General features: G+C 33.6%; 1 protein-coding gene across 2 annotated transcripts; it reads left to right on the top strand.

The window, feature by feature from the left end:
* The first annotated feature begins 4353 nt into the window (after nt 1-4353).
* LOC132043648 (two-component response regulator ARR12-like) lies at nt 4354-10655 on the top strand. 2 transcript variants are annotated; one of them, XR_009411886.1, is made up of 7 exons: nt 4354-5401; nt 6121-6273; nt 6810-7193; nt 7270-7346; nt 8089-9195; nt 9758-9904; nt 10362-10655. XR_009411886.1 is itself a non-coding variant. In XM_059434120.1 (6 exons), exons 1-6 carry the CDS (start codon nt 5245-5247, stop codon nt 10425-10427), a joined length of 1944 nt encoding a protein of 647 aa, XP_059290103.1. In that variant the 5' UTR covers nt 4358-5244; the 3' UTR covers nt 10428-10655. The 2 variants fall into 2 exon arrangements, 1 of the variants encoding a protein (XP_059290103.1); XM_059434120.1 differs by lacking the exon at nt 9758-9904 and having other exon boundaries at nt 4358-5401.
* The last annotated feature ends 1687 nt before the right edge of the window (nt 10656-12342 follow it).

Raw genomic sequence — 12342 nt, 5'->3', positions numbered from 1 at the left:
AAAAAAGTCACATATATTAGTACAAATATGTTATATTTTAGTGTTTAACTGAAAATTTGAATGTGGTCCATACCGAGGATATGCATAGGAAGAAAGTTGTTGAATGATGGAAAAGGAGAGAGATTTTTTTTAGTGGGATGGAATGGTAAAAATCCTTTTATCAATTTAAATGACGGATTAAAGATTTGAATTTGATGAATTCAAACTTTTAAAATTTTTGGTATTGAATTTATTGTACTTTTGGAATTACGACTTTATAGTTGTTTTGATAATCGTGATGTTCAAACTAATTTATGCGCATATCGACTATATTCACGAGATACTTGAACTTGGTGCACCAAGATTTTGCAAAGGGAAAGAAATCACCTTGCATAGGTCTTAAACCCACTTAATTGACTATTAGATCATACACTTGGGTGCATTACGAGTTCATAATAAAATATTGGTTTGAATGTACCCCTTTTCGTCCTTCTAGCTCCACCAATACTTGTCGGTCTCGTGAGAAAAAGAATTTGATAAAATCATTTGATATCCAAACTTCACTAGATTCATTAATTGAATTTGTGCTAAGTAGGTTCACTTAATGAGAGAGTAAGTTGCTCGCTATCAAAAGATTCTACATTCATAGAGCTTAAATTAGAGGTCTAATATTAGTCGACAGATCTCCAATCATCTTATTAAAATTCTAGATGGTCATGAGACTTTTTTAATTTTCCATCCAGTATTCCGCATTCGTATTGGGCCTGATTAAATTCAAATCCACACCGAAAAATTCCATATTGAAAAGTAAAGCGCTCCCCAACAAAGACTACTTCACACTTAAAGCTCGAATTCGAAACCTCAGTTTAATGACGAAAGAGTACTAACCACCCATGACCCTTTGTTGGTCATGAGGTTGTTTTAGCACATTATAAGTAACAACTAACAAGCAACCACTTGTTACATTTCTTGTCACACTAAACAATATGAGTAGTACTAAAGAAATTGAATCACAACCTCTTATATAAGGTGGGAGAAAAATCATTGTCCAAAACCAAAACAGAATTTACAAACTTAGCTCTTATCACCTAAAAGGCAGACACTACACACAAAGTCTTTCCTTTCCAAGAAGCTATTCCAAACCACCTTTTAATGGATCAACAAGAAAAAAATAAAAACAAAAAAACAGATGGTAAAAAGTGCTTAAAATTTGAAACAAGACCAATAAAAAAAAAAAAAAAGAAGAAGAAGAAGAAGAAGAAGAATAAGGAGGAGGAGGAGGAGGAGGAGGATTTTGACTTTATTTAGGGATCTCAAAAGCTAACATCTAAAACTGTAAAACACTCTATAGTCAAAATGGTATTAATTGCACATGTTATAGGGCAGTAATACTTTACCAGACAATAACATTTAATAGGGCGACTGGTTCTTTTTCATTTACTTAAAATTTTCCCCATCTTTCCCTCGTACTTACTTTTCTTTGCCAAAGTGTTAAGCATGGCCAATTAGCCAACTATCTATAGGGTCGAATCGCTCCTTACTTTGGAAAAAGAAAAGCAAAATATGGCCAATTTATCGGTTTTTGTTTCTTTAATGTAATTATCTGATATCCGGAATTCACTGATTCGGTTAATTCATATTTGTGTCTGTAAGTAAGGGGAAGCGCTCCGTACTAAGAATTTCTCCATTTCTAGGGTTGAACTTTGAACTCGAGACTTCTAATTGCAAACAAAAAATTCCATCCATCCATTTTCGTGACCGTAACTTATATGTTTTAATTGAAGCCAAATAGGCGTTTGATTAATGTTATTTACCTTTTTAAATAAAAGAATCACCAAAATTTTAAACTTTTTTTTTTAGAAGGTGTTAATTAGCACATGATACAATGATGTAAGGTTCATATTTAACTAGTGGTCTATTGTTACTTACATTTTCCCTGTTGTGGCTAAAAAATATTAAAAAGAACTAGATAAAAGAAAACTTTGGCATTGTTAATTTCTTTTCCACATAGTTTTGCTAGACAATTTTGTTTCGTCATCTCAACTTATCCAACTCACTCTATCTTTTTCTGTTGCTATATGTTTTACTGGCCTTATTTTGTCTAAATTTATCCACACAACGTAAGTTAACCTGTTTATTTTGATGGAAAACATAGAAGTAATTTATGCAACATGTGAAAATTATGTGGTGTTATGCTTTCCACCCAAAAAATCTATAAATGTAAATGGGAATATGTTGTATTAGTTAGATTTTTGACATATTATCTCTTCAAGAAACTACCCAACTTTTTGTACCTAAATTTAAATCACATAATACATATACACACACATATGTGTCTGTATCTACTCTAAAATAATCGTTTATTTATTTTCTTTTATATTCTCACTGAAAAACAATAGCTTTGTTTCATTAATTTGGGTGTGGGGGCAAACGTTGTACCTTTTTTTTCTCTCACGAGTTGAAGGTTACATATTTTGAAAACAAAAAGAGAATTTACTATACAGAATAATTAGAAATTCAAATTGTATGAGAATGAGCAAGGTTTATAAAGGAAAATTGCATTAACTAATTGATTTAAGGATATTTCTTAAAGTCCTAATGAACAGAAAAAGATATATAATATATTTTCTATTTATTACACTAAATCTTCCAGTTAAAATATCCAACATTTATTGAAGAAAAGTTAGTGAATGTTGCCTTAGAAAGCAAGATTTTCAAATTAGCTTGACTCCTCCAAACTACAGTTATGTTTCAACTTTGGGAATAAAAAAGGCAAAAAAGTGAAGTACTAAACAAGCAATTTACTAATGACTTTAAAAGTTCTAAATCTGCACACACAATTCTTCTACAAAATAGTAACATATGTATTGACTCAAATTGTATAGCACATGTTTAGGAAGCTATAATTACATTTATGTCCCTGCCAAATATGATTATTTTTTATTTTCTTGTGCATTTGTTAATTGGAGATTTAAGGGAAAATCAACACTAATTGGCAAAAGTGACTATAAACACCTAGCGATTGCGGATAAGTGTTTACCTGATCCTTATCTCTGCTCTTGGGAATATTAATATTAATAACAAAGTGACTATTTTCTTATCTGTACATTCTTTATAGAATTTTGGTGAAATTAGGCAGAGAAAATGTCAATTAAAATTGACGCAAAGGGATGATTTACATAAATTTATATAACCGTGTTCTTATTTTTAGAAGTTGTGTAAACATAGCCATTATCAAATTACCCTTCTGATCAATATTAGACTTGGCTCCATATTGCTTAACCTTCCGGACAAACATTAGACTGTCTTCTAACGTGTTTATGTAAAATTGTCCCTCCTATAAAGATTATTCCCAGTTTATCAATTCTTTTATTGATGGACAAACTAATCATTTCACTAGTGAGTCGATTTCAAAAAGTTTAAATTTGGTGCCTCAGATCACTCAAACCTCTAGCATCTTCAAACTCTAAATAAAGAAATGGTTAAAAATGGAGGCTTTAATGATTTCTAAAAAAGGAAAAATACCTAATAGAATATCATTAGCAATTATGTCTTGAATAATTATCCAAGATTCTTCATTTATTTTCCATTCTTCTTGTCCATTATGTCCTTAAAATTTATTATTGCTTCCCCTCCCCCACCCCCCCGCCCCAACCCTACCCCACAAATTTTAACCCTTGTGCAAAATAATCATTTTACCATAAATCTAATCAAATATGAAGCAAAATTATCACCCATCTTTGTATAATTAATAAAAATCTTTACCTTTTCAAAAAATAGTTTCTTTTTTTGGTTTGCTGTTCAAATGTTCAATCATAGCCAGTAAAAAATGATAATGCCAGTAAAAAATGATTATCTATTACTTATTCCTTTAGGTTTAATGTAAAAAATGTACCAATTAAGAAGTATTTTTATTCAATTTTGCAACTTTAAAAAATTTGCTTCTGAAAATAAATTTAATGAACATAATAAAAAGAAATGTCACCATTTACTTTTTTTTTTTTTTTAATAAAAAAATTTGTCTATTATTGACAAGATTGGTCAACTTAAAATCACAAAGAGATAAGAAGTCATTACAGTCTAAAAGAATTTGAAACCTTTGATTAGATGGCAATGTTTATGTAAAAGGTAAATCTAATTAAGATTCAACCAAAACCTAGCCATAATTTTCATTAAATAATTAATTTCTTAACTCATCCAAATGAAGGGCCAAGATTTCTTGAAATGTGAGAGTGTACAAAGAGATGTGTCACATAATATCATTTCTTAAAAGTCTACAAAAAAGCTTACTTCCAAATATGCATGCTTCAAAAAAGGTTCTCATAAGAAGACAATAAACAAACCTACATTATTCACTTTCATATATACTACAAATCTTTTTATATCTATAAAAAATTTGTATAATGTACTATTTTATTAGGGTGGTGGGGTGTATATAGGAAAAAGCAAAAGGACAAACATAAACAGAAGAAGAAGATAAAGTATAGTTGTGATGACTAGAAAAAAAAACTACTACTATGGTTTGTTATATTGTTGAGTTGAAACCAATCACTTTGTTCTAGCAATAAACTATCATTGTCTACCATACAGGCTTTTTTACTCACTTACTACTAAAAACCATTTCAAAGTTTCAATCTTTTTGATCTATTTTTTCAGTTCTTGGATTTATTTAGGCAATTGGTTTTATGGGGTTTTGAGAAAGATTCAAGAAAGTTAACTTTTTTTTTTTTTTTTGAGTGTTTGGATTTATTTAGCCAATTGGTTTTGTGGGTGGTTTTGAGAAAGGTTCAAGAAAGTTAACTTTTTTTTTTGTGTGTGTTTTTGGATTTATTTAGGCAATTTGGTTTTATGGGGTTTTGAGAAAGATTCAAGAAAGTGATTTTTTTTTTGTGTGTTTTGTGGTAAAGTTTTGAACATTTTTGTGTGGGATTCTTGATTTTGGGTGCAATCTTTTTTGTGTATGTGTGTTTTGTGGTAAAGTTTTGAACTTTTTTGTGTGGGATTCTTGATTTTGGGTGCAATCTTTTTGTGTGTGTTTGTGTGTGTTTTGTGGTAAAGTTTAGAACTTTTTTGTGTGGGATTCTTGATTTTGGGTGCAATCTTTTTGTGTGTCTGTTTGTGTGTGTTTAGAACTTTTTTGTGTGGGGTTCTTGATTTTGGGTGCAATCATTTTTGTGTGTGTGTTTTGTGGTAAAGTTTTGAACTTTTTTTGTGTGGGATTCTTGATTTTGGGTGCAATTTTTTTTTTTTGTGGGGTTCAAGAAAATGACTGTGGAAGAAATTAGAGGGAATATGGTTGGTGGTGGTGAAAGGTTAAATAATTATGATAATTTCCCTATTGGTATGAGGGTTCTTGCTGTTGATGATGACCCTATTTGTTTGAAGCTTTTGGATACTTTGCTCAGGAAATGCCAGTATCAGGGTATGCTTTGTTGTTATGGAGTTTTTTGTTAATTATGATAACTTTCCAATTTGCTTTTTATTTCTTGTTTGTGAGGTGTAGTTGGAATTTTGTGCTAGTTTTGAAGTTGGTTTTCTGTTTTATCTGGGGGAAAAAAGGAACTTTTTTTTCTTTTTTCCAACTTTCAACAGGAGCATTTTAAATTTCTACTCTATAGAGAAATGATTTTTGCTCTGGCAAAAGGGGTTTTCAAATGGTCATGTACAGTTTCTTGACTTCAATTTTGCCTTTTTTTCATGCATGATTCATGTTTCTATTTGATTTGACCATGACCTTTCAACAATGGAAATTAAGGGGAAAAAGGTCATAAAACAAAGAATAAAAATGATATAGAACAATAAGGGAAATTGGAGTTCTTTTGATTTACTTTTTTGCCTTTTGTTATGTATTTTGAACATAATCCAACTCCAAATTCTCTATTTGATCTTCCATTTTTGTCCCAGAGGTAGATTTGTTCATGACTGAGCCAGATTTAGTTAAATCCTTGCCCTGAAAATGACTTTGTTGGAAGATTTTGATTCATTTGCTATCTCTCATTCCAAGTTTTCTAACCCTGGATTTTCTTGATTTATTTTGAGATCTTTCTAGCTTACTGAATCTTTTGTCTTTTCCTCAAGATTTCTGATAAATTGCATTATGATTAGTATTATTCTGAAGATCATCTTTTTGTGTTTGCACAGCAACTACCACAAGTCAAGCAAGGATGGCATTGAAGATGTTGAGGGAGAATAGAGATAGATTTGATTTGGTTATCAGTGATGTTCACATGCCTGATATGGATGGCTTTAAGCTTCTTGAACTTGTTGGTCTTGAGATGGATCTTCCAGTCATAAGTAAATAGAATATATCTTCATTTATCTTATTCATATAGATCTATCATTTTCTTTTCATTTTCAACTTTTTGGCCCCTATACCTCCCTCCATCCTTAACTGGACGCCTTGCTCGTGTTTGAACCCCGGGAATGTAGAATTTCCTGGTATGGAGCACTTTCCCTTTGAAAGGGTTTACGCAGTGCGGATCTGGATTAGTTGGGCCAATAGTTGCTTCATAACAAATGGTTATGTACATTATATGTATATTACAACAACAACATACCCATTAAAGTAGCACAAGTGGGGTTTGGGGAGGGTGGGGTGTACGCAGACCTTACCCCTACCTTTCTGGGGTAGAGAGGGTGTTTCCAACAGACCCTCGGCTCAAGAAAATTATTTTTGAGAACAGGTTAGAAAGAGATGTAATGGTCAAAAGCTATGATGAAAATATCGAAGAAAGAACAGTACTGACGGTAGAAATAGCAAAGATAACCAAAGATGTACATTTATGTATATTGATGTATACAATCTGATTGAACACTTTTTTTGGGTCCAGTGTTGTCTGCAAACAGCGATACCAAACTTGTAATGAAGGGAATCAGTCATGGTGCTTGTGACTATCTGGTGAAACCTGTGCGGATCGAGGAGTTGAGGAATATATGGCAACATGTGGTCAGAAGAAAGAAGGTTGAACCTAAGAGCCAGAGCAAGTCTAGCGATCATGACAAATCTTATCAGGGAAGTGGAGAAAGTGGTCGAGGCCAATCACCAACAGATCAAAATGGCAAATGTAACAAGAAAAGGAAGGAAGAAGAAGACGAGAATGATGAAAATGGGAATGACAATGATGATCCAACAACTCAGAAGAGAGCTCGTGTCGTTTGGTCCATAGAGCTTCACAGGAAGTTTGTTGCAGCTGTCGGTCAGTTGGGCATCGAAAGTGAGTTCTTTAACATTAGTAAGTTTTTCTCTGTCTATAAGAACGTTCTGGTATTAATGGTTGTTTTCTGTTGCAGAAGCTGTCCCAAAGAGGATTCTTGATCTGATGAATGTTGAGGGGCTTACAAGGGAAAATGTGGCAAGCCATCTCCAGGCACTAGTCTTAGCACTTGTTCTTCATTTGTTCTATTTGATCCTTTTTCTTTAAATCATTGCACAATTAGGGATTTTACTAGATATGGCTTCGATAGTGGAGGTGAACAAGGTGAATATTTTTGAAGCACTGGCCATGAAACATTTCACAATGTTGAATCATATGCTAGAGTAGGGTTGACAAAATGGTTTAAAAAAAAAAAGTAACCATTCAATCCGACCCATTAAATATGGGTTGGATAACTGACCATCAAAAAATGGATCAAACATAGTTATCATCCACTAAAAAATGGAAATCCAGATGGATAATATGGATATCCATATTATCAATACCCATTTGTCTGCTTGTTATTTTTCATGAGTTCTTGCTTTCTGGCAGTCTTAAGCTTATTTTGACCTTTAGCTTGTGTTCTCACCTGACTGTTCCTGAAACCATGGATAATATGGGTATCCATATTATCTGCGCATTAATCCATTTCTTATCCATGTTAAATATGGGCGGGTCAGATATTTTATCCGTTTTTATTTAACCCATTTTCAACCCGCCATATCCGATTTGACCCGCCCATTTGCCACTCCTACTCGTATCTCAGGATACTTAGTAGAAATTGGAAAATAATAATGCAGTAGTGTCTGAATCTAAAACAGCTATGTGGTAACACTATCTCAGTTCTCTTAGTTTAGTAATTTTTTTCCTTGCAGTTTCAGTTTTCTTAATCTGGTTTTTGTTTTCTGTGCTACAGAAGTATAGGCTTTACTTGAAAAGAATCAATTCAGTACAAACCCAGCAAGCCAACATGGTTGCTGCATTAGGGGGAAGGGACTTTATGCGAATGGGCTCACTGGACGGGTTTGGAGATTTTCGAACATTGGGTGGATCAGGACGGTATCCTCATGCTGCCTTGTCATCATCGTACACTTCGCCCGGAGGAGGCATGCTTGGCAGACTAAATAGTGCTGCTGGTCTAAGCGCTCGCCAGCTGGCAGGATCTCATGGTCAAACTTTGAGCAACCCCGTTAATGCTTTCACAAAACTGAATCCAAATATTTTACCTGCTAGCCAGAATGCTAGTTTATTTCAAGGAATTCCTGCATCATTGGAGCTTGATCAACTGCAGCAGAGTAAGTCCACGGGGCATATTCCTTTGGATGATGTGCTCGGTTGCTCAAATAACTCCTTATCCAATGTACCAAATAATCCTATATTGCTTCAAGGAAATCCCGTTGGAAATCAGCACTCTCTAAACATGACTCCATTTAGCTCAGACTCGTTCAATGCTGGTGTTAATGGTTCTTCCAACTGGCAAAATTCCATTCAGTTATCGAAGTTCCAGTCAAGTTCTTTCCCGTTGACTGAATCCTTCATTAACAGCCATTTGCCTCAAAATAGTGTGAGAGAAGCTGCGACAACTCATTTACAAAACAGCCCTCTTGATTTTACTTCCACTGCCACAGTTTCTCCTCCTTTTGAAGATTCTTCAAGGGGAGAATTCCAATACCGTGAAAGTATGGCTGGTGCTGTTCAGAGTATGAATCAACCACCGTCTCAAGCATGGGCCGATAATAAACAACGTTTTTCCCACAACTCAAATAATACTTTCGGCAATAACTTAAGCTCTCAGGTTCCAAACAATGGTAGCATGGCTTCTCTAAGGATGGACATGTCATTGATTGGTAGATCGAATGGAGGTTCTTCGACACTCGTGCAGCACACCGAGCATGAAAAGTTAACCCCGGATTCAAGGACAAGGTCAAATGAAGACTACCTCTTGGAGCCAACCAGGCAACAAGTAGGTTTTAGTCCACAAGGCTATGACTCCCTGGATGATTTAATGTGTGCGATGAAACGGGTATGATTTCTTTTTCTAATCATGAGACTTCCAACTTTTTTTCTCAGCATAAACAAGACCCCAGATTCTGAAAACTGATGGGTAAATTTATGTTCCATAGAAAACACTTAGGGACCGTTTGGTAGGGTGCATTAGGTAGAATGCGGGGGTGTATTAGGTAGAATAGTGCTGGTATACACCCTATTTAGTATTATTTAGAAATTATGCATTGCATGTTATTTTTAATACAACAAACCAAACAGTCGATAAAAAATAAACCCAGCATAACAAATCCCATTATCAGTAATCCTAGCATAACTTGTCTTCGAACCAAATGACCCCTTAATTCAATGTAAGATAATTGATTAGTACAAGGGATGAATCTGATTACTTGACCTACAACTTGGGAGACATGAATAGTAGTGATAGGAAGATCAGTAAGCTTTTCTCAGGGAAAGTAGTGTTCCTTAATTACATGTATAGCTGGAAAACTATATATAAAAACATAAGTTGATCTGAACTTGGAAACAACTGAAAGTAGATCTGCGAGATTTTGCATCCAACTCATGAAAGAAATCTGCAGAGGGCTTGGTGACATATTTTGCTTCCCCAACAATAACAACCAATGCCACAAAAGCGGGCTGAATCAAATGGCTCTGTTGGCTATCTCTTCCTATAGCTTCTCGGGATTAAACACTGTTTCCCCGTGGGGTTATCTGATGTCAATAAGGTGCATACTTATATAGTCAATGTCTGTTGTGTTCTTCTACTTCTGAGTTCATTGTTCATTTCATCTCTTTTTAAGTTGAATAACTGCATTTTTCAAATGCTAGACTTTTCAATTATTTTCCCTCGTGCTACTGCTCCTAGAAATTCTTGGATTTCTCGCAATATGAAATTGAATGCCATAACTCTTATTTGTATACCATCACATCAAATTTCCGTTTCCTAGATTTCGCATTGTCCTATCCCACTAACTGTAGGTTATCAGGGGTCGCTATGCATCAAAATTCAAAAAGTTCTCTTTATATTTCTGCTAGCAAATTTCGCTCGTCAGGTTCTTGTTTGACCTTTTTCATTACATACAATACCAAGAAAACAAAAGGGAAATTTTTGTAACTTTTCTGCTCTTTACACTGCATGACATAACGGTAAGTTATTAAAGGATTTTGCCTTATGAAATGCAGGAGCAAGATGGAGGAATGTTAGATGCAGAACAATATGGATTTGATAATTATCCTTTTGGATCATGACTATGAAGGATTTTGTAGCTGTCAGTGAATTCAGCAAGAAGAGGATCTAGCTAGGTTGCAGCAATACTAATTTTCTCCTTTAGGAGTTAGTGTCAATATGTAGTATTTCCCGGGCTTTTATCCCACGTTAGTCCCGCCTTATTTTTCGTTATTTTCTCCAGGAAATGATGTTATTGACAGTACAATTTCTAATGCAAATTGCTTGCTGCTTCTTAGCTTGTTTGCTTTTGGGATGACTTCTCCAAGATCAAAGCTTATTCTTGTTATCAATTTTTTCTTCCATGGGGGTTGGGGACACTGTTATCAAAGGCGAAAAGCACAAAAACGCTCTAAGGTCCGTTGGGGCTTTAATGAAGAAAAGCACAAATGGAGAAAAGTGCAAATAATGTATGTGTAGTCCAAGACTAAAGCATGAATAAAAAATATTTGAATAGAGAAATTGGAAAACGTTTACGATAAAGTGAAAATATTAATTGTTTAGTGTCGCCTCTTCAAGATTACGCTCATTTGGAGTCATGATTTTAAGCTTGTGTTTGCGATTCTAGTTCTTTTAAGTTAGTGGGTTGTAAACTACATAATCTGTACATATTTAATAAATTTCTTTGACAAATACAAGGTTTGAACTAAAGTTACTGGTTTGGCTGAATCCACACGCTCTACACTAGCTCCATCCTTTGCTCATTGGCATGAAAAAATGTGCCTTAGAGCCTTGATGACGAAGCTAAAGTGCCTGCTAAGTGAGGCGAAGTGCCTCAACATGTTTTGTGCCTCGTTTAAGGGCTTAAGCGCACTTTAAGCACGCCTTTGACAACACTGATGGGGGAGGGGAAGTGTTTAATGTCATGCTGCAGATTACTTGTAGGACTGATTACTTTGATGTTGACTTTGGATAAATCTAGTTTTCAAAATTGAACATTGGTAGCTGTAGTTCTAGCTCTAAATCTGAATATTACAGATCAATGCTATTAAATTATTTACTTAGTGAATAAAAAAATTAAAGTCTTTTTAAAATAAAAGCCAAGGATAAACCTTAGTGAATAAAAAAGCCTAATTACAACATACGAAGATTCAACGGGAGGTACAATTAAGAAATTATAGTACTAGTAAAATATAACATGTTCATACAGATCGCATTATTCATTAGCCTTTTTTCCACATTTTATCTTCAAATAAACAGTGCATCAAAGACCCAATCAGAAGAAAAGGACAAACTATATTCTTAAAAACATCTCAAAAATGGTTATGGTATTAAAAAATATTATACTTGGGATTTAGGCATATGTTCCAAACTAATTTTTGTATTTGCTTTGCCACTTTATTAATATTTTCTCCATATCAAAGGAGTTCAATAGCTATTATATAATCCAAAAAAAATCAGTTTTATCCTATTTGAATAGTTTAATTCGTTATAGCAGGTTTAGTGTCATACGTAGAATTTTTTGCAAGCGATATTAACATTTAAAAAAGTGAACAAATGAATAAATCACTTTAATGACATAATGACAAGCGGTGTCATTATGTCTACACACATTATTTTTATTTTACATATTATCTATATATACATATCTAATAAAAAATTTCGTGGAAGCAACGTCCAGTGATACGACTATTTATTTTAGATTAACAATCAACAATATTAAATATATTACTTGTAATTATTCCTTATGTGATTTAATTCTATTAAATAATTACATCATTAGTGCATCGAAAGTATATTCTTTTTATTTTAAAATGAAAGCCAAGAACAAACTTAGTAAAAAAGGAAGACTAATCACAAGGCGAAGATTCAACGATAGGTATAATTAATAAATTATTACTTCACGTAGTACTAATAAATATCTCACTTATTATAAAGGTAGTTAAATACGATATCCAAATCTCACACCAAGAGATTTCTATCAACTTTTTTCTGAAT

The sequence above is a fragment of the Lycium ferocissimum genome, unplaced genomic scaffold (assembly GCF_029784015.1).
Source record: "Lycium ferocissimum isolate CSIRO_LF1 unplaced genomic scaffold, AGI_CSIRO_Lferr_CH_V1 ctg2681, whole genome shotgun sequence".
NCBI classification, from domain to species: domain Eukaryota; kingdom Viridiplantae; phylum Streptophyta; class Magnoliopsida; order Solanales; family Solanaceae; genus Lycium; species Lycium ferocissimum.
This window is presented reverse-complemented; position numbering and strand designations above follow the sequence as displayed.